A 23,526-nucleotide genomic window follows, 5' to 3' on the forward strand; every position below is an offset into this window, starting at 1 on the left:
GAGAGTACACTGGGGTTAACAGGAGTCCAGAATGAACACAAAATGTAATCAAACAAATATGCAACACAAATGGAGGTATCAAGGAAATAACCAAAACTAATGAACAGAACATGGCTACTCACAGGTGATGACAAAGACAATCGTGAGGGGAACCAAAGATGAAACCAGCAGACGGAAAAGGAAACAGTGCAGTCTTAAAAACACAAAGGAACAAATGAGCAACAGGTGTGGAGTGCGACAGTTGTAGGGGAAGCTGGAACACAAGACACATGTGAACATACACACAGAAACTATCAGGCTGAGTGGAGGCGAGGCACAGACAGAGGCTGGACGCAAATGCAGGCTTTCAAATAGGACGTATGAGTAAAAAGGATGGTCTTTAATACAGGCAAGGGTTTGGTATACAGGGAGGCAGTCCGCGAAGCAAAAGTGCCAGGCAGGGGCGAGACAGAGGACGTGGTCATAAACAAGCAGGGTCAGTACACGAGCAAACTGGGTTTTCAGAGCTGAGGCTAAAGGCAGGATCCGGTACACAGAGCAGAGTCAAAAAAAAGTCTAGGTAAAACACGACGGTGACAGAGTGCTGGTAAGTGATCAAAATCAACAAACGAGCAATGAGGGAGTGAAAAGACGGAGTTTAAATAAGGAAGGCGGTGACAGGAAAACAAGACGCACATGAGGACGAAGGATCTGGAAAAGGGGGGCGTGGCCGACAGATGAGGAACAGGTGCGAGAAGAGTAAGGGCAGGAAAACATAAAGCAGAGAGCTAAGTGACTGGAAAACTAACGGTGGAAAATGCAACGTACTTAAGGCAGACAATAATTAATGTGAGCAAACAAAACGGAGAAAAACTAGAAAATAATGTGACTAATCTAAAAAGCAGGAAACTAGGAGATCAATAGTAATAACTGAAACTGGAACAGAACTGACACTGAATAAAGTATAAAAATAAATACAAAGACCGATAATAAGAAGACAATGCAAAAAAAAAAAAAAAAACAGAAAATGCAATAATTCACAAATAGAACATAAACAGATATGAAACACTGAAGAAAAATAATAAGCAAAACCAGAGAATACATAATTTCAACTGAAGATAACCAGTACATATATGACTAAAAAAATAAAAGGTAACCCAGAATGAAACTTGTGACTACAGCAAACAGAAAGCAAAGCAATAAATGACTGAACTGAAAATGCAATACAGAGAACCAAGAACACAATAAAGAACCAAAATCAGGGACCACAGAATAATACATGAACCAGAATAATCAGAACCAAACTAGAATGAACATAATCAAGAGGCCAAGATAAAACAACTATAAAGTCAAGATCAAAGCAAACTGAAAGAAAAGACAAGGGGACAAAATACCAACTGGGACCCAAACAGGACGAGACATGACAGAAACTAACCAACACAGAATGACTATAACTGCAAGAGAACCCCGGGGTGTGTAGAACCAAAAACATCATCATAACACTAATCAAACTAAAAAAGGAACCACAAAAAACAAATACTAAACCAAGGAAACAACAGCAGAAAACTAACATAGAACTCAAAAGTGAACAAAGTGCAATCAGGGAAACATAACACGCATAAGAGAGGTGGGACAAAGTCACTGTCAAGCCACTCTCAAGTCATGAATCTGCAAGTCCCAAATCAAGTCTCAAGTCATAATGACCACCACTTATTTGCAAGATGACTTGCAAATAATGACCATGACAATTAACACACAGACAACGGACAGACCACAGATAAGGACAGGGGACAGACTACAAGGATGACAGGGGAATAATAAATAGAATACTAACACCAGGGCACAGACAGAACACAATCACCAGGACTAGGGCTGGGCATCGAGAACCACCGATATCAATAGCCTTTTTACTTAACGATTCCTTTATCGGTCCTTCAGAGCAGCTGTTGTTTTTGAGGGTGTTTGTTGGGAAAATGATCATTTCTCTATGTTGATTACAGACCCTGCAGCAGGTCTGTAATCAACCGCTTCTGCAGCGTGACTCCACTTTGAAGCGTGAACCAATGAAGCAATGCTTTGATCCGCTGGCTCGTTGGTTCTTTGATTCGCTGCTCTTCAGAAGCAGACAGTCTGCTTCTTAACTCCTCTTAAAGCCATTAAAAATGTCAATCGTGAGTCACTTTTGTGTGGATTAAAGTCACTAACAGGGACTCTTGTCTTGTTGCAGTCAAGAAATGAGAATCATCCTCCGTTCCGTTGGCACAGCTCCAAACGCTCGCAGCTCTCTGTCAAGACAGAGTCCTGTCGGAATGAATAACTTCAAAATAAATTGCCGCTTTAATGACACCTCTTTCCAAACGTTGTAATACAGACAATAAGCTACAATTGACTAAAAAGTTTTTTCCTCCCAAAATGAGACATACTGCATTCTTTATGAATTACATCCTGACATGCAGCGCAGCCAGCTGCAAAAGCTCAGCTGAAATGTATGGAAAGACATTCATGCCAATAATGTCTGAAAGGAAATGCTTTCGACAAAAACTACAGATTTTCTTTATTTCTATTTATGTCCAGAGATCAAGGATCCACCATGCAGAGTTTATTATGTCCAGAGTTTAAGGATCCAGTGACCAATTTCACATTTATTTACTTTAAGACTCAATAAAATGTTGTTGACAAAGAAAATTGTAAAGGCTACTTTTAGTGAACAGAAAATTCACAAGAGGTATCGATAAGGGAATTGACAAGGAATCTGACTGATGAGCGGAATGGATAATGGTATTGATAGATAAAATCTTATCAATACCCATTCCTACCCAGGATAGACCACAGGCAGGAGAGAGACCACAACATGCACAGTCAGTCTACAGCTCAAACACAAGGAACAGTTCATGATCTGAAGTATATCACATCATCTGTTAAACATGGTGGAGGTCATGTATGGCATGGGCACTTATGGCTGCCAATGGAACTGAGTCACTGGGCTTTACTGATTCTGTGACTGCTGCTGAAAGCAGCAAAATTAATTTTGAAGTGTGTAGTGCTACACTATATGCAGCCACGCTGCTCTTGAGTACACCTGATCCCATCAACTCTCAGAAGTGCAGCGAGTACCAGGAGTCCCTGAAAAGTACTTATTTGGGAAACCACTCGGAACACCAATAGAGGTCTCTGTGTAGAACTGAAACTGCATCATGAAGGGTATCCAGTGTAAAACTTAAATCAAAGTGTGGATCTGCACTGAATCTGCTGTGGTGACTCCGATCAACCAGGGGTAACCAAACAAGAAAAAGGCTGTGCTGCCTGCTCAAATTCAGCCAAATGTTGACAAACAGAGGATGGAACTTCATGGTGCAGATGGATTATGACACAAAACATTCTGCCAAAGCAAACCAAGAACTTCTCAAGGGAAAAAAAAAAATAGACATCTGACCTCCACCCAAAAGAGCAGGGGTCACCTGCATGATTCCAACTGTTCCTGCTCCAACAATCAAGAGCCAGGATACACCAGACTTTGCTAGTCTGCTGTGGTTGCAGCAGGTACACATGGAAACAGGTGATCTCTGGGAGGAGGGTGGATGATCCCTGCAATACAGCATGCTTACTTAGTGAAGATAAAGCTGAAGGCAGAAGGACCCACAAACAAGCAAAAAGTGAAGAAAGCACGGGCTCCAAGCTTCAGGCAGCCATTGGCTGCAAAGGATTTTAATCCAGGTTCTAACAATACTCCTGACATTTATCAAAGTCAGCTTGTCCAATTACTTTTGAACATCGAGAATGAAGGAACGGTGTATAAAAGTAGCTGTAATTCCATAACAGCTAAGACAATGTTTTTGTGAAACATCCGAGTTAAAGCTGGTAGTCCACACTTCAATCAGATCTTGACGCTGTCGTTTCAGCTCCATTGTGGTGATGTCGAGAGGCAAAATACAAAAATGCCATCACTGTACAAATATTTACATATCTGATAGCACTCTGCAAAGCATAATGTGTCTGAAATGCATTTGTTTGCTCTGGCTTACAATAATGTGACTGTTTTTCTTGACTAATCTGCAACCAATTAGGATGGAGAAAAAAGGTCATATGCAGTATGAAGTGTTTTATACGATTCCACACTGAAAGAGATTGTGTTTGCATTAGAGTTTCATGAAAATGTATACTAGGTACAATACATGTATAGTCTTTTGATCAACAAAAACCTCTCAATAATACATTTACTTTTGAAATATAAATACAAAAGCAATAAATATAGATAAAGCATTGAAAATCATAACGCCGTAAAAACATTTTAAAGGCAGTGGGCACATCAGCGGGCACCACGGTGACTTAGTGGTTAGCACTGTTGTCTCACAGCAAGAAAATCATGGGATTGATTCCCACCTGTGGCCTTTCTGTGTGGAGTTTGCATGTTCTCCTTGTGTTTGCGTGGGTTTCCTCCGGGTGCTCTGGCGTCCTCCCACATCCAAAGACATACAGGTTAGGTGGATCAGAAACTTTAAGTGTACATGCGGGTGTGTATATGTTTGTTTGACTATAGGCGTCCCTGCACAGAAAAAAAAAGAACCAACTTAAGTTGTTTCAATTAGTAACACCTCAATTAATTAAGTTCAAGGTTCAAGGTGTCTTTATTTTCCCCAAGGGGGCAATTTGGTTTGCAGCAGCAGCAGCAAAAATACACACCAATTCACACATCCAGTGAAACAATAACACAAAAAATAGACAATTAAAAAGATGAACAACAATTACAGTTACAGAGACTGGTTTAAAACACCAACTGCAACCAGAATAAAAGAATTTTTAAATCTGTTGGTTCTACACTTGGGGACAGTGAACTTGTGGCCGGATGGCACCAGTGTGAACTCAGCCCATAGAGGATGGCTGAGGTCTGAGAAGATCTGTCTCGCCCTTTTCAAAAGATGTGTCCTGTACACATCCTGCAGGTCATTAAAAGTGCATCCTGCAATTTTGCCACAGGTGTGCTTTGCAGGTGCTTTTTTTCTTCATAGAAAGAGCACTAAACCAACATATAAAAGAAAATGTTAAAACAGACTCAATAAAACATGAATAAAACATTCTCATAAAAGTCTTCTCAACATTAAAATTCCGCAGTTTCCGATAAAAGTGCATGCGCTGATGGGCCTTGGAACAGAAGGCATCAACTTGAGCCTCGAAAGTCAGTTTGTCATCAATAATTGTTCCCAAATATTTGTACTGGTGCACCACTTCCACCGGCTCTGAGCCAAAGAGCACAGGACAGAGGGGAGGAGATCTCCTAAAGTCAATATGCATCTCCTTTGTTTGTGAGGAGTTTATCCTTAAAAAGGAGGCCTCACACCACTCAATAAAATCAGACACCACAGGATCGTGCTCAGTGGCCGGGCCCTTCAAAAGAGAGACAATCACAGTGTCATCCGCAAATTTCAAGATATATCGGCCGTCGTGCTGACGTCTGCACTCATCAGTGTACAGGACAAAGAGGAGAGGCGAAAGGACACACCCTTGAGGTGATCCTGTGGAGGACAAGAGGACATCTGACAGAACATTGTTGACCCTAACACACTGTGGTCTGTCTGTCAGAAAGTTTGTCAGCCAGCAGACAAGGTTGTGTCCTATATTATAGCTGGACAGTCTCTGCGCCAAAATGTGTGGCTGAATACAGTTAAATGCAGATGAAAAATCAACAAAGACCATTCGAGCAAAGGGCTCTAAGGATGAGAGGAAATAAAATGAAGCAACGTTCCCAAGGCATCGGCAACCCCTCTGCCAGACCTATAAGCAAATTGTAGAGGGTCTAACCTATCCACCACCTGGCTCAAAAGTTCAGACTGAACAATTTTTTCAAAGCTTTTCATAACTATAGATGTCAGAGCTACAGGCCTGTAGTCGTTATTCAACTCTGCCAGTTTGTTCTTTGGTACAGGAACAATAATTGACTCCTTCCAAATTTTTGGCACACACTGACGGTAAAGAGATTGTTGAAAAATAAAGGAGAAGATCTCAGATAATTGTTCAGCACAATTTTTTAGGATGCGTTCACTTATACCATCTGGACCAGCGCCTTTTCTCTCCTTCACTCTCCTGAAAATGCCAGTTAGTTTACCAGCCTCAACATTAATAATTTGGAGCTTACTATTAATGGGCTTAGGCAAGTTCCTTTTAAAATCAAAAACATCAAAACGATTATAAAAAACATTCAGTTCATTTGTCAACACCAAATCAGACTTGTTATCACAAGTAATGGGGGCACGGGAGGTTTGCATCCCCATCATAGACTTGACACCTTGCCAGGCCGGGCGGGAGTTTCCTGAACTCAATAAATTTTCAATCTTGTCTTTGTATCTCGTTTTGGACACTTTGAGTTCCCTTCTGACCACCTTCTTTAGCTCATTGTACTGTGACATGTCCCCCTGGTAAAAACAAATATTCCTCTTGTTAATGGCAGTTTTCACTGCTTTAGAGACCCAAGGCTTATTATTTGGATAAATTCTAACGGAACTAATCTTCGTTACGTCTTTTGTTCCTTCAGGACTGGTTTGTAGGACGGAACTAAATACACAGTGTTGTGGTCGGACATGCCGAGTGGGGCATGAATAAAGGATTTATATGCCCCTTTTATGGAGCCGAAACACAAATCCAACCACTTGTGATTGCGGGTAGGACATGTGACATACTGCTGAAAGCCACACAATGACTTTCCGGGTCTACAGTTATTAAAGTCGGCCATTATAAGCATAGGAGCGTCCGGCGATATCTGCTGTAGCCGCAGCACTGTTTTCCTGAGTGCTAAAGTTGCCGAGTCTGCATTAGCTTTAGGGTGAATATATACAACAATCACAAAAAGTTGAGGAAATTCTCGAGGCAGATAGAAGGGTTGAAGTGACAGTGCCAAGAGTTCTATGTCTGGGGTACACTGTGCTTCTCTCACTACCACCGTGTTACACCATTTACGGTTTACATAAAGGCACACTCTGCCACCGAGTGACTTACCTGTCACCGATGAATCTCTAGTGAGCCGGTAGGGAGTCTCAAAGCCATCAATTTCCAGATCAGACTGTATGTCATGATCTTTAAGCCATGTCTCAGTCAGAGCGAGTAAACATGCACTTTTATATTCCTCAACAGACTTGACGGAAGCTTGGAGCTCATCCACCTTATTATGCAGTGACTGAACATTGGCCAGGAGGATAGATGGAAGAGGTATCTGACGATGGCCCATTCTTTAGAGCCTCTGGCGAGGACCACCGCGTCTTCCCCTTCTCCGCCACGCTGTTGGTTGGCCCGCCCTGGCCCCCACTCCTGCATGATGATCCGACTTGAGAATCTCCGCAGGAAAAGTGGATGTGTAAACGGTACCACCAACCCCAGTACTGAAGAGCAAAAGGGACTCACGGCTGTACCGGATTGAACCTCCATACTTGCATATTCCCAGCAGGAGGTTGCAGAGAAGCACAAGGAGGATGAGGAGCGTCTTCATGGGGTGAGTCATATTTCCACTGTCAACCCAATAGTGTAATGAACTTATTTATCAATGATAAATATCATTGAGAGACAAAAGCAGACAGAAAAAACACATACAGGCAAAAAAAGAACCCACTTGATCCCAACAAATGGCTTCCACTCTCACACACTGCTGCTGCACGGCACCATGTCCGGCGCCAGTTAGTAAGTTAGATTGATTCTAACTTACTAACTTAAGATCAAAGAACTTAATTCACTGAGATGTTACCAATTGAAGCAATTCACTTAAGTCGGTTCAACTATTCTCTTTTTTCAGTGTGCGACAGACTGGCGTCCTGTCCAGGGTGTACCCTGCCTCACGCCCTAAGACTGCTGGGATAGGCTCCAGCACCCTTTGACCCTTTACTTGGAGTAAGCGTGTACAGAAAATGGATGGATAGTTAAATAATTGGACAGTGATAAGAAACGTCACTGTCTTTGGCTCTGTGCGCCATGATGCTGGATTTGGAAATAATCAAGAAGTTGTGTAAGTACAGATGTTCATAAAGCTTCAATTTTAGGCACTTTGAAAGAACTGGAAAAAGTAATAAAAATGAATTAAATCAACCTATGCAAAATATTGTTGCGACTTGTTGTTTACAGTAGATGACTCCTAGAAGTCTAAAACCCAGAAACTGGGTTTTGACCCTGCGAATACTGTCAGACTTTCAGTGCAGCTGTCTTCCACTCTTGCTTCTTCTTTTTTTTTTATTTGGGCACAATGACTTCAGTGTTGCAGTTAACAAGTAAAATGCTTGTACAATTGGATTCAGATCATTTGACTGACTTTGCAATTGCTGAACAATTTGCTTCTTTGCATTAAAAGCTGCACTGTCCCTCAGATCACACAGTGATAAGCACTTTAGAGTTCATGCTGCTGCTTTTGCCAACTTTCACATCATCAGGATTTAATCCGCAGTGAAGCCTCAGAAACAAGTAGACCAAATATGAATATGGGAGTGCCTGTACAGTTCCAGAACAACAGATGAGTCAAACAAGCATGTTCCAAAATGATGGAACAATACGAGTATGGACAAACTGTCGTACTACCTCATCTGTGAACAACTCAATTCTTAAAAAGTACAAATGGTGCTTCAGACTTAAGTTTGTTTTTTTTATATTCTGTAACAGAAAAGAATCAAATGATTTGAAGGCAGCTGAGCATGTACAGGTAAACCCTGTTAGCTTGCACATGTGTAACTCGTGTTTCAGCTTTACTCGTGGTCAATTTGCGGACCCCAAAAATTTTGACTATCTATAATTGATTTAAAAAAATTTTGGTCAACCTCATTAACTCGCGGTTTCAGATAAGTCTTGGTCTGATTTTGTGTACCCCGACTTGCATGAGATAATGGGATTTACCTGTATTTCACTTGTTGATGGTAAAATGCACCAAAAACAAGTACGAACTGAAGACAGCTGCGATGAAGACACACTACTGCATCACCACAAAACAAACCTAGCGCCTTGTGAGATCTGTTGGCTCCAGACTTCAGGCAAAGGATTTGAAACAAATATTTAAATGAAAGGCATCACAGGGTGCTCTGCACACTGAGATATAAGATTATATGGTGAATTATGATTACTTCTTGTCAGAAGTACATGAAGTAAGCTGTGAGGGACCACACAGCCAAGTAAGGGTTTTTTTTCTTTGTTTTTACTACACTCAACAAAAATATAAATGCAACACTTTTGGTTTTGCTCCCATTTTGTATGAGATGAACTCAAAGATCTAAAACTTTTTCCACATACACAAAATCACCACTTCCCTCAAATATTGTTCACAAACCAGTCTAAATCTGTGATAGTGAGCACTTCTCCTTTGCTGAGATAATCCATCCCACCTCACAGGTGTGCCATATCAAGATGCTGATTCGACACCATGATTAGTGCACAGGTGTGCCTTAGACTGCCCACAATAAAAGGCCACTCTGAAAGGTGCAGTTTTATCACACAGCACAATGCCACAGATGTCGCAAGATTTGAGGGAGCGTGCAATTGGCATGCTGACAGCAGGAATGTCAACCAGAGCTGTTGCTCGTGTATTGAATGTTCATTTCTCTACCATAAGCCGTCTCCAAAGGCGTTTCAGAGAATTTGGCAGTACATCCAACCAGCTTCACAACCACAGACCACGTGTAACCACACCAGCCCAGGACCTCCACATCCAGCATGTTCACCTCCAAGATCGTCTGAGACCAGCCACTCGGACAGCTGCTGAAACAATCGGTTTGCATAACCAAGAATTTCTGCACAAACTGTCAGAAACCGTCTCAGGGAAGCTCATCTGCATGCTCGTCGTCCTCATCAGGGTCTCGACCTGACTCCAGTTCGTCATCGTAACCGACTTGAGTGGGCAAATGCTCACATCCGCTGGCGTTTGGCACGTTGGAGAGGTGTTCTCTTCACGGATGAATCCCGGTTCACACTGTCCAGATCAGATGGCAGACAGCGTGTGTGGCGTCGTGTGGGTGAGCGGTTTTCTGATGTCAATGTTGTGGATCGAGTGGCCCATGGTGGCGGTGGGGTTATGGTATGGGCAGGCGTCTGTTATGGACGAAGAACACAGGTGCATTTTATTGATGGCATTTTGAATGCACAGAGATACCGTGACGAGATCCTGAGGCCCATTGTTGTGCCATACATCCAAGAACATCACCTCATGTTGCAGCAGGATAATGCACGGCCCCATGTTGCAAGGATCTGCACACAATTCTTGGAAGCTGAAAATGTCCCAGTTCTTGCATGGCCGGCATACTCACCGGACATGTCACCCATTGAGCATGTTTGGGATGCTCTGGACCGGCGTATACGACAGCGTGTACCAGTTCCTGCCAATATCCAGCAACTTCGCACAGCCATTGAAGAGGAGTGAACCAACATTCCACAGGCCACAACTGACAACCTGATCAACTCTATGCGAAGGAGATGTGTTGCACTGCATGAGACAAATGGTGGTCACACCAGATACTGACTGGTATCCTCCCTCAATAAAACAAAACTGCACCTTTCAGAGTGGCCTTTTAATGTGGGCAGTCTAAGGCACACCTGTGCACTAATCATGGTGTCTAATCAGCATCTTGGTATGGCACACCTGTGAGGTGGGATGGATTATCTCAGCAAAGGAGAAGTGCTCACTATCACAGATTTAGACTGGTTTGTGAACAATATTTGAGGGAAATGGTGATATTGTGTATGTGGAAAAAGTTTTAGATCTTTCAATTCATCTCATACAAAATGGGAGCAAAACCAAAAGTGTTGTGTCTATATTTTTGTTGAGTGTATGACATCATATTATGACTTTGTGACTTCATCAAGAAGACACTTAAATAAAACAGTAACTGCCACTGTCCACATATTTGGGAACCTCTCAGTTCAATTCCGGCTGAGTAGATTCACTAGGAACAGGTCATCCAAAGTCAAAACAAAAAATCCTTCATCTGCCACTTTGAACCATATTCGAATCCTAACACATGATGAAATTGATTTTTTTTTTAAATATATGTTAAATATGTATTTTCTTTTATCTTTAAAGAAAACTGTGTGTTTGTTGTTCACTAAGTTGTTTACATGGATGATACCATGGACATAAGATGAAGAATTCTTGGGTACCACTGGAATGACTTTGTGTTAAATGAGTGTTTATTTAGGAAGGCCCATACGAGTTGTATGATTGTCATTATGAGGGAATGCCACTGACAACACTATGGTCATGTGGTACATTTTTCCTGAGCATAATCTAGCTTTTAGGTGCATCAATCCAATTCAATTTATTGAATTTGTAGAGCGCCAAATCACGACAGCGTTGCCTCAAGGCGCGTCACAGGGATACAGAGTAATCCTGCGTAATGTGAACGCAAAGGCTAGGCCGGTACATAGGGTTTAAGTAGATCAGCTAAATAGCACGGTGCCAGACCATGAACAATTTTAAAGGCCAGTAGCAGGACCTTAAAATCTGATCTCACAGAGACACTGCTCTATCACTGTATCACTGCTTAGAACCCCAGCAAATGGGCAAGGCCACATGTCACCTGGCTACAGCAGACTGACGGTTGCTTTTGGGGATGGACCACTGATCTGCATGGGTAGTTGTTAATCATTACTCAGGGCAGGACCAGAGTGCTGCTGATGCTGTAAAGCGCAACACCAGCGCATGCTGCCAGACCTGACAGGACCTTTGCAGATACAGCCTGTTAAATGAAGCATGTACATGGAAATGGCAAATCTTGCAGTTCCTTTAGTGGCCACTTGACACTGGCTTCAAAAGGGAGTCCAACTTTAGAGCAGAAACAAACATGTTTTTAGCCTCATGTAAAACATGAGGCTTCAGCTAATTTAAAGCAGCATGGTGGCCAAGCAGATAGTGCACTTCTTTCCAGAGTTGAAGATTTCTGGTTCAATACCACCCCTGCCCATCAAAAATTGTGGCAAATCAACATGCAGATCCAACTAAGATCTGCTGTGGTGACCCCGAGTGAATAAAGGGAGAAGCCTAAAGATTTCTAAAGTGAAAGTGTTTTTGTTTGCCATAACATTATGAATAATGAGGGGCAAAGTTGGCTATGGTGTGACCGATGGCTGCTAGCTGTTGTGAACTAACTGCATCTGTCATTTATGAACAGTTTATTACAAATATTTGAGACAATATGGCTTGTTATGCATTGAAATGTACTTACTAACAGATTATGTAAAAAGTCTGCGCTCCCTATTTCCATCAAGAGAAATTTTCATGTTATATTTCATTTGTATTTCATCACGGTTAACACTGTTAGCAGGTATCGTAGCGTGGTGACATTAGCTGCAACTGTTACTTCACATTTACAAAGGTAATCTGAGACGATCCAAATTTTTAATACCTACACCCAAGCCACCTGTCATGAAAACTGCTACCCAGTCTTCAAAAAAAATGTGTTAATAAAACACCTAAACAAAGGTTAGCCTGTTAGCTTTAGCTTCTTTTGTAACTATGAGATGGGAGTGTGTTCAGGCTTCATTCGCCCTGCCCAGGTCATACAACGGTTTTGCCCACACTGCACTTCTTTAGCCATTTTAGATTAGATTAGGCTACATTAGATAGAACTTTATTAATCCCTTGGGAAAACTCCCTCAGGGAAATTGAGGTTCCAGCAGCATTGTATAGCAGCACACAAGGTAGGAAAAACACAGAGCATCAAAAGTGAAAATAAAAATAAATAAATAAATGAATGAATAAAATCAATAATAATAATTTTGCAGATATAAATTTAAATACTAGACATACTGTTCACTACTGATTTACTGGTTATGACGGTTCCTCTCCTTCCTGTCCCGTCTTCCTGTTACCTACCTGAGTGAGGAGTTGTACAGTCTGTTGGTCCTGCACTTGGGAAGGAGCAGTCTGTGGCTGAAGAGGCTCCTCTGGTTGCTGATGACGGTTATAGGTTATTTATAGGAAATTACACAGAGTCTATACTGTTAATATGGCAACATCCAGAGCTGCATGACTAAAGTGTCAAAACCGCTCTTCATAAACTCTAAGGATGACGTCAGGGAGGGTTATGGTCTGGAATGTATACATTCTGTGATCAGAACAGGTGAATTGTTTCTCACCTGAGTTGGGGCAGGTTTTTGGCAGACAGCACATTTTTCATCTGCGGGTTTCCTGAGAGTTTAAGCTGATTGAGGGCACTAAGTCCAGTTGTTGGGATCGCAGTCAACGAGTTCATACTCAGATCTCTGAAAAATATGGATATACAGTAATCACACAGAATATTACACACAATCAAACTAAATGGAGCAATGCAACTGCAATTCTGTGTTCACTGTGATGAAAAGCATAAAACATTAGAGCTCATACTCACAAGTTGGTTAACCCAGTGAGAGTGAGGAAGGAGTCTCTGTGGATGAATCTGATTTCATTCCTACTCAGGTCTCTGTGTAAAACCAGAATAGAATAAACTCCCATCATCAGCAGAGAACACGCTGACCTGGCGTGTGCATGTTAGCATGTGTAAGTGTTTTATTGGGTGCGGCTGACTTACAGCAAACGTAGAGCAGACATGCCTTGGAATGTGTCTCTGTCAATTTGTTGAATATGGTTGTGTTGAAGGCTTCTGTTGGGTGTCCACAAAGAATTTACCAGGTTAATGGAGAGCAAACATACATTATCAATGTTTATGATTATATATATATATATATATATATATATATATATATATGTGGATGATATATGATGATATATGGGATGATATATAGGATGGGATAGGGATGGGATAGGATGGGATGATATATATATATATGACATGTTATTACATAATGTAATAATTAACAGATGGTGCAAATCATTAATTTTTAAATTCTGTTAGCGCAACCGATAATTTGCAATTTCCAAAATTGGAGTGCTTTTGACCCTTGTTTAAACCAGTCAGCCATTGTCAACATTTATGCCATTTTACCCCATAACTTGATTGATTGATTGATTGATTGACTGAATAAACTTTATTGTCCCCAAGGGGCAATTTGTCTTGGGCAAAGTACTACAAAGTTGCATTAAAAGACATTGACAAAGACAAACACAAATAACACAAACACAAACATTAAAAAAACAAAACAAAAGAACAACAACAAAAAACAGTTTTTGGGCGAGTAAAGTGCTAATGTGCTTTTGTGTTTAAGAGTTTGATAGAGGCTGGTACAAAGGAGAGTTTCAGCCTGTTGTTCCTGCACTGAGGCACTCTCAGTCTCCTCCCTGACGGCAGCAGCACATATTCAGGGAACAGCAGGTGATCTGGGTCGGTGGAGATGATCTTGACCCGCCTCATCACTGCTTCTTCATAAATGTGTTGAATTGAACTCAGTAGTTCTTGGCCATAGATAGTACAAACTATACATAATTGGAATCTTTATGATCAAATAGCTCCTTGGGGCAACTGTTTGTTGTGATTTGGCGCTATATAAATGAAATTGATTTGATTTGATCAAATAAATAATATTCAACATGAAGCATGTTTTCCATTTTGGCCCCTGCCTAATCCTCCACTACTATTTTTAAATTTCACTATCATTTCTAATGATGCCTTCTATTTCGTTTATTGTTTCTGTTCTTATTTATTTCTTATTATTACTTTGGATCAGGGTCATTTGGTTAGTTTCTGTTGTCACTGTGATTTAAAAAGAGTAAATACAGTTGTCTGATAAGAAATGGCTTCACACAACCACTTACCATGAGTGAAAAAAAGTTTTTGTGTTGTCATTCATATTTTCTGAAAAATGCCCAAAACATCTCAAATTCTGCCAGGGTATATAAACTTTTGAGCACAACTGTATTGGCTGTGCTGACCATGTTCAACAACTTAATCAAATTAACTCAAAACCTTATCACATTATCTCTTACATACCAACACGTGACATGGTAAATAACGCGATGCTGGCATTCTCATCTTTGGAGTTATCATGTCTGAAAGAATATGGATACATTCACTGACTCAATCACTCAGATTACTGGCATACAAGCCATGCTGGATGCAAATATAAAGTCAAGTTTCCAGGAACCTCCTTTACTAAAATTCAATATTGTCAGGACATGGAGAAATATATTGAAGAGAACCTGTAAGCGCTACAGTGCTCACTAATTAACATGAGATTTCTAAAATCAAATCAAAACAAATTTATTCATTTCTATAGCACCAACTCATGATGAGATTGCCTCAAGGCGCTTTACACAACACAATACCGAAAACAGAGAAAAAAATTGAATAAAAAATTTAAAAAAGACAATAAAAAGACAAAACCATAAAAGAGCACAAAAATAAAAACACATAATAACACAATAAAACGTATGATAAAACAAGGAAAACGAATGGGTTTTCAGTCTCGATTTAAAAGTCTCCACATTACCCGACTGCCGGGAGATCATTCCACAGAGCTGGGGCACGGTAGGAGAAAGCTCTGTGACCGACAGACTTATTATTCACTCTGAGAACACATAAAGTCCTGCACCCTGCAAGCGCAGGGCCTGAGCCGGTACGTAGGGCTTGACCAGGTCAGCCAGATAGGAAGGTGCAAGTCCATGAACAATTTTAAAGACCAATAACAGAACCTTAAAATCCGATCTTGCAGCGACAGGAAGCCAGTGAAGGGATGCCAAAATGGGTGTAATATGGCCAAACTTTCTGCTTTGTGTCAAAAGTCTGGCAGCAGCTTTTGAACCAGTAGAAGACCCCTAATGTTGGACTGCAGCAAACCAGAAAATAGAGCATTACAATAGTCCAATTTTGAAGAAACAAATGCATGTATCAAAGTCTCAGCATCAGCCATAGACAGGATGGGATGAATCTTCGTTATATTTCGCAAAGGGAAGAAAGCAGTCCTCGTAATATCTCTAATGTGGAGGTCAAAAGACAATGTAGGATCAAAAATTACCCCAAGATTGTAAAATGTAAAAGATGTGACAAAAGCATAATCCAGTTCGCCAGTGAGTTATCTGAAATTAAACAGAGATTATCTGTACTGGAAAGTAACAAAGACGTCAGAGCTGTAGTGAAGGAGGTTGTACAAGACCTCTCAAGGAAGAAGCTGAAACTAAGAAAAGGAAATTGAATGTCATCGTGCATGGTCTGCCTGAACCTGCTCAAGAGAGGGAAGACTGTGAGGGGGAGATGAGAGCTACTACTGGCCAAGAAAGGAAAGAGGCTGATGCTATTAAGCTGGTATCGACTCGGGAGGGAAATGCTGACATACGATTATCTTTTGAGGATATCGATGGCGTCTTCCGCTTGGGAGCAATCAGGAATGACGGCAAACCCCGCCCTGTTTGTGTGAGGTTTCGCAATGCTGATGTAAGGCGACAATTTCTGGCGAGCGCAAAGTCTCTCCGGTGCTCAACAACTGACTGGAACAAGAGTGTTTTCGTGAACCCTGACCCTGTCACAGAGGGACAAGGACAGAACAGCGTGCGATGAGTTGAAACAAAGGAAACAAAATGGAGAACAGAACCTCATCATACGGAACTTTAGGGTTGTTACTAACAACCGGACTGTACGAAGAGAACAAGCAAACATACAAGCATAGGAAGCAGCCACACATCATGACCATGTTGTGACATTACATTGAGGGGTTGTCGGGGTTTCAGCTGCAATTAGTGCGGCTTGTGATAGCCATGCATCTAACACGGTTAGATGTATGGCTGCTAATTTTGAGAGTATTCTGAGTAAAATTGATGAGTTCAGATTCCGTGTGAGTGAGGAGAAGCCGGATATTATATCTGGAACCGAAACTTGGTTAAAATGTGATATACCAGACTGTCTTTTAAGCATACCTGGTTTTAAACTTTTACGTAAAGATACAATTGAAGTCAGAGGTGGTGTTATACTAATGGTTAGAGACAATATAGATGTTGAATTATGCAATGTATTGAATGACATGAATTTAAAAGACACCTTGTGGGTTTGGATGAAGAGTGATGGTTCCCATGACAGTCTACTTGGTGTTATAGAAAAGGAGATGCAAGTGATGAATACAATATGAGTCTGTTAGAACAATTTGATATTGCAAGTAGAATTTGTAAAAGTAAGCTGTTGATAAATGGCGATTTTAATCTGCCAAGTATAGACTGGCAGAATAGCCTTGTAAATGAAGGTGAAAACTCATTTGCACAGAAATTCTTTGATAAAATCTGTGATTTGTTTCTATGTCAGAATGTGCTAGAGCCTACTAGACAGAGAGGGACTGATTCCCCAAGTTGTTTAGACTTAGTCATTTCTTCCTCGCCAGTTGCAGTAGAGCATGTTAATGTTGGATGTCCTATTGGTAATGCTGATCACAGCATATTAACCTGGGACTTTTATATTAAGGTCAATCATTCATGTACTAATGAGTTATTTAGGTATGATTATAACCGAGCAGATTACGAAAAACTCTGTAATTTATTAAAAAATGTTGATTGATCTTGTGTATTTACAAATGGCGTGAATGTTGCATGGGAGTATTTTCATAGGCAAATTAATATTGCTGTTAAGGAATGTGTACCTTTTGTAAAAATAACTAGTGGCAGTAAGATCAATCCACCCTGGTTAAATGTTTCCGTTAAAAGGGCTATCAGAAAGAAATATTTTTCCTTTAAAAGATATCAGGAAACGAAATCTTATGCTAGATATCAAGAGTATATTAAGGCCCGAAATGCTGCCAATAAAAAAACCCCAGGCAGCAAAAAGAGAGTTTGAAAAAAATCTCTGTAAAAGGGTCAAAAAGAACCCCAAGGCTTTTTATATATATGTAAATAATAGGACTAAAAACAGGTTTACTATTGAAAAATTGAAAAATGAAAATGACATGATTATTGATAATGATGAAGAAATTGCTGTTGCGTTAAATCGTTTTTTTCCAGTCGGTCTTTGTGAATGAAGAAGATAAAAGTCTGATCTGATTTAATGATTTTATGAAATGTATTTACGGTGAAACAGTATGTGATCCCTTTAATTTTTATGGTCAAATTGTTGAACATCATGTTTTAGATGACATATTTTTCTCACCTGAAGATGTGAAAAAGTTGTTGTTTCAGATGAATGCTAATAAGTCGATGGGTCTGGACGAAATACATCCTCAAGTTCTTAAAGAGTCGGCTGAGGCCATCTATTTACCCTTATTTTGCATTCTTAGACAATCTTTTGACCAATGTAGACTTCCTGACACTTGGAAGAGGGCCAATGTGACCCCAATTTTCAAGAAGGGTGAAAAGACCATAACAGGTAATTACAGGCCTGTGAGTCTGACATCACAGGTTTGTAAATTATGTGAAAAAAATCATTCGAGATAAGCTTGTAATCTTTATAGAAAAAGTGCTCTCCAACGATCAGCATGGTTTTCGAAGGGGCAGATCCTGTCTCACTAATTTACTTGTTATTCTTGAGGAATTGGTATGGTGTGAAGTCCTCTTGGATGAAGGTCACCAGTGGTGTCCCCCAGGGATCGGTCATAGGGCCGATATTGTTTTTGCTTTTTATTAATGATTTGCCATGTGCAATAAAGTCAAACTGTAAAATTTCCGCCGATGACACGAAGGTGTATCACCCCATCCTTTCTTTAGCTGATGGAGAAGACCTCCAGTCAGACACAGATAGTCTCATGGCTTGGTCTGAAGTTCTCCATATTGATAGAAAAAATCCATGTTACGATTATTTTATGAATGAAAAACAATTAGAAGCGGTTTCAGAAGAAAGAGACCTAGAAGTGTTGATTTCTAAGGACTTATCCTTTTCCCGCCATATTGCTCTTTCGGCAGCTAAGGCCAATAGAATTCTTGGGATGACAAAAAGGGTCTTTTTGTTTATTGACAAAGACTTCTTTCTTCTTTTATACAAAACGTTTGTTCGTCCTCACCTTGAATATTGTGTGCAGGCATGGTCACCTTATTTGCAGAAAGACAAAAATATTTTAGAGAAAGTACAGAGAGGGCCACCAAGCTGGTTCCAGAATTTAAAAATTTGTCTTATGAGGATAGGCTCTTGCAACTTGGTCTCACAAGTCTTGAAGACAGACGAACTCGAGGTGATCTGACTGAAATATACAAAATTTTGTATGGCTTTGAGAATATTGACCCCACTGTATTTTTCGAATTGAGAAGGTATACTGGCCTTAGAGGTCATGAATTGTGCTTGGAAGTTAATAGATCTAGATTAAATGTGAGGAAAGAATTCTTTAGTAACCGAGCAGTAAAGATCTGGAATAGTTTGCCACCTGAAGTGGTCTTATCCTCAAGTACAGATATTTTTAAAGCAAATTATGATCTGCATTATAGTATAATGAATGCCACCAGATTTTGATTTTGATTAATAGTTGTTTTTATTGAATGTTATGATTTGTTATGTGTCATTATATGCAATCATGTATACAAATATTTTACACAATAAAATGAATTATGAATTATTATGATTCCTCACTTTGTTCGTATGATGTATAACACATGAACCCAAGCTAAGCGCCAGCTGGTTAAACTGATGCCAATGCCTCGCTGGACCAAGAACCATTATTTCAGTCTTATCGGAGTTTTAAAGTAGGACGTTACTAGACATCCAGCTTCTCACTGATGCAAGGTAATCTTCTAAAGATTTCTCATGCCATTTTCTGCCCTCATTCATGTGGATGAGTTGGTTCTATTCTATTTCAAGTTGGACATACTTTGTAATTTTTCAGGTACACTGGAAACTAAGTGAAGAAACACATTCAAGACACAGGTACTTAGAGTGCACGTCACACTGCTTTAGTGAAGCTATAAATTGGCCCTTGTATTGATCTGTCTCTGCATTATATCTCGTTCCACATTGTGCTTCTTTAGAAATCACTTCATGCCAAGGGGGAAATGGAGACATATATGTGTTCTGAACAAGCAAAATTCCGTATCGAATAATTTCAACACTCACATCTCCTGCAGTGTGGCACATCCATGGAATGATGGTAATTCTTTGATTTTGTTGTAGGATAGGTCTCTGATGGTGGAAAAACAACAGCATCAAGAAGCTAAGAGGATGTTTCTTACACCAGACAAAGAGTGTCACAGTACAGTCTGCACATTAAAGTACACTTTAGTGTTACTTTTCTCACCTGTTTTTTAATTTAGTTACTTGTGTCAAATGTCCTTTTTAGTTTTAGTCATTCACATACCATTTTATTTAGTCATGTTTTAGGTGATTAAAAGTCTGTTAATTTCAGTCTAGTTTTAGTCTAAAAAGAAGAATGTAATGTATTTTAGTCTAGTTTCAGTCAAGACACTTTAGTCTTTTTGATAAAAAACAGTTATTTCTGATTACCATTTCATTCAATATCGTGTTTCACACATCTCAAATACTGAATGCTATCATTATCTGACAAAATGCACTTGTTGAATTATTGAATGTTTGTGTTTTCCTCCGATATTTTAAATTTGCTAGTCTTCCCATCAGATATAATGAGACATCTGTTTTTCTTGTAAATCCACAGCGCTGTAGGAGCACGGGTCTTTTGAAATGAAACATTTATTGGATTTAGTTATTCTATTTGCATGTTCAGAATTGGCTGGAAATTTGTTAAAGCAAAGCAGAATAAAATAAAATAAATCATTCAAGACTTATAATGTTTTTATCTATTGTAATAGCCACAACTTGAGCCAATTTAATTTAAACATGATGCACATTTTATATTTCTTTATTCATTATACTTCATGTCAGTTGTTATATATTAATCAGAAACAATGCTAAAAACAAATTGATATTGGATGGATGTAGTGTTTGTTGCTGTTTTCACAAATCTACACAGCATCTTCAATCTGAGCTTCAGAGAGCTGATCAGACACTTTAACACTGTGAGACAGAGTGTAAATGTAAGCTATTTTTTCATTAACTGTCTGTCATTGGGGTAGCACGGTAGCTTAGTGGTTAGCACTGTTGGCTCACAGCGGGAATAAAGTCGTGGGTTCAATTCCCACCTGTGGCCTTTCTGTGTGGAGTTTGCATGTTCTCCCCATGTTTGTGTGGGTTTCCTCCGGGTGCTCCAGTTTTCTTCCACATCCAAAGACATGCAGGTTGTGTGGACTGGAATATTTAAAATGTCCATAGGTGTGCGTGTGGGTGTGACTTTGTTTGTTTGTCTGTTTGTGGCCCTGTGACAGACTGGAGTCCTGTCCAGGGTGTACCCCGCCTCACGCTCTATGAGTGCTGGGATAGGCTCCAGCCCCCCAACACATTTATTTATTCTTTTTTTTTAAACTCGCCGTGTGACATGTAACGTAATTAATGCTGTTGTCTGCTTAAATGTGCAGTCACTAAACACAATCATTTTGGCTTTTAGGGTCCTAGTTTGTAAGACAAATGTATGTTAACTTTCTGGATTCTGGTGTCTGCTCTCATGGCCTTTACTGCTCAAACAGGATGGTATCAAGAGGTGAAGCTTCTATATTTTAACAGAGTTTTTAAAACATTGGCAGATGGGATATTTTGAAGTTAAGGAGAAGCATATGTTGTAACAATTCAGTTTTAGGGGTGTAATTAAATGATGCCGGCAGAATAAAACTGTGGCTTTAACTCTGATAAAGTGCAGATCCCTTGTGGCCTAAATTTACATAATCAGGTGAACAGGATAAAAATAACCCCCTTCCACCCTCCTGTTTATACAAACTGCTTATTGTTCTCAATCTGAAGAAAAAGGGTGACATGATATGGACCTTTAAAACAGACATTAGGGACCGTATTATGTCTTCAAGCAAATTGCTCTGAATAAAATAATTTTCTCAGAAAATTCCTTTATATTTCATGTTAAGTAGCCACGTTATTACTAACTATTGCAAGGTCGCTGACAGTAAAGAAAAATTTCCTTACAGAGTTCGAAGGAACTTCAGATCCTCACACAAATCAGCAGGTATAGAAGATATTTTGGTGCCAGACAGAGTCCTGCAAAGCAAACAAGTGATCAATCATTACTAACATGAACAAAAGCATGCAAGAAATGAATAAAGCTATCAGGTATACTCACAGGCTCTCGAGGTTATTCGTCGATGTAAGGATGGGGAAGTCCTGCATCATACTGGCCCCACGCAACATCCTGACACACACATTGTTGTAAAAGGCAAAAAAACACTTAAAATGTTAAAAATGTTTATAAATAATCAATTGTCACTGTCGAGGCTGGTGGTCTCATGTGCTGTGCCATGAAGGGGCAACACTGAAGGTTTTTGTTCCAAGCGACCGCCTTTCACAGATCTCACAGTGCTGCTGTTTAGTGAATTCAGCTGGAGTGGTCTTTGATTGGAACGACAACCTGCACACTGTTGTCCCTTTATGACACGTGCTTTGAAACTGCTCGTCAGCCCTTCTAAACACTCACACATTTAGATGGCACAGATTTTTGAGCAATCATGTCGATGAGAGGAACTTACAGAGAGTGCAGGTCAGACAGATTCTGGAAAGCTGAGGCACCCACATAGGACAGAGGGTTGTCATAAAGATGGCTGAAAGGACAAAGTTCAAACCAAATTTCTTCACTCTTCAAAAACGGCACCATCTTCTGGACAACTGTTTACTAGGTAACATAAATGTTTGCTACCAGTAGAAGCTGCAGTGAATTTGTACATGTTGTATGTCAGCATTTGGCTTGGATTAAGTGATTTGAGTGCTGTGGATTTTAAGCAACACTTTTACAAAACAAGGAGTTTGGCCTTACATGGTTCTCAGCAGAGGGTTATGATGGAAGGCTCCTTCAGGTATGGATGCTATGTCATTGCTGTGAAACCCACTAAAAGACAGAAGATGAAGGACACATTAAATTATTTTTTGCTGAAATTGAATGCTGATGAAACATGTTGAGAAGAAAAAATACAATATAGTCCCAAGAGGTCCTGCGACTTTTCATCCGGTGGAACACACACACACACACACACATATATATATATATATATATAGACACACACACAAAATGGATAAAAAGCTTGTTTTTCTCTCAAACTTTTACAAACAATACCCCATAATGAAGATGTGAATTTTTTTTTTCCTTTTTGAGATTTTTGCCAGTTTATTAAAAAAGAATGTACATGAGCCTTTCCCATGAAGCTCAAAATTGAGCTCAGGTACATCCTGTTTCCACTGATAAACCTTGAGATGTTTCTACAGCTTAACTGGATCTGCGTGGGGTAAATTCAGTTGATTAGACAAAATTTGTAAAGGCACACACCTGTCTACACATAAGGTCCCACAGTTGACAGTACATGTCAGAGCACAAACCAAGTATAAAGTCACTCTTTAGTGAAAGGCACATGGCAGCCCACCTGGAGTTTGCCAAAAGGAACCTGAAGGACTCTCAGGCCATGAGAAACAAAATTCTCTGGTCTGATAACACAAAGATTGAACTCTTTGGCGTGAATGCCAGGAGTCATGTTTGGAGAAAACCAGACACCATCCCCACAGTGAAGCATGGTGGTGGCAGCATCATGCTGTGGGGATGTTTTTCAGTGGCAGGAACTGGGAGGCGAGTCAGGATTGAGGGAAAGATGAATGCAGCTGTACAGAGACATCCTGGATGAAAACCTGCTCCAGAGTGCTCTTGACCTCA

At 40.1% G+C, this 23,526-nt stretch overlaps 1 protein-coding gene across 1 annotated transcript in view; it reads right to left on the reverse strand.

Moving 5' to 3' along the window:
- lgr4 (leucine-rich repeat containing G protein-coupled receptor 4) overlaps positions 1-23,526 on the reverse strand; it is a 147,225-nt gene that overhangs the window by 27,505 nt on the left and 96,194 nt on the right. Inside the window, exons 8-15 of the mRNA XM_034191843.1 lie at positions 22,642-22,713; positions 22,358-22,429; positions 21,955-22,023; positions 21,801-21,872; positions 19,872-19,937; positions 13,497-13,568; positions 13,317-13,388; positions 13,066-13,191 (exon numbers count right to left, since the gene is read on the reverse strand). Coding sequence (XP_034047734.1) covers positions 13,066-13,191; positions 13,317-13,388; positions 13,497-13,568; positions 19,872-19,937; positions 21,801-21,872; positions 21,955-22,023; positions 22,358-22,429; positions 22,642-22,713 — 621 coding nt within the window. The remainder of the gene's footprint in view (positions 1-13,065; positions 13,192-13,316; positions 13,389-13,496; positions 13,569-19,871; positions 19,938-21,800; positions 21,873-21,954; positions 22,024-22,357; positions 22,430-22,641; positions 22,714-23,526) is intronic.

Source organism: Thalassophryne amazonica, chromosome 2, assembly GCF_902500255.1.
Source record: "Thalassophryne amazonica chromosome 2, fThaAma1.1, whole genome shotgun sequence".
In the NCBI taxonomy this organism is placed as follows: Eukaryota; Metazoa; Chordata; class Actinopteri; order Batrachoidiformes; family Batrachoididae; genus Thalassophryne; species Thalassophryne amazonica.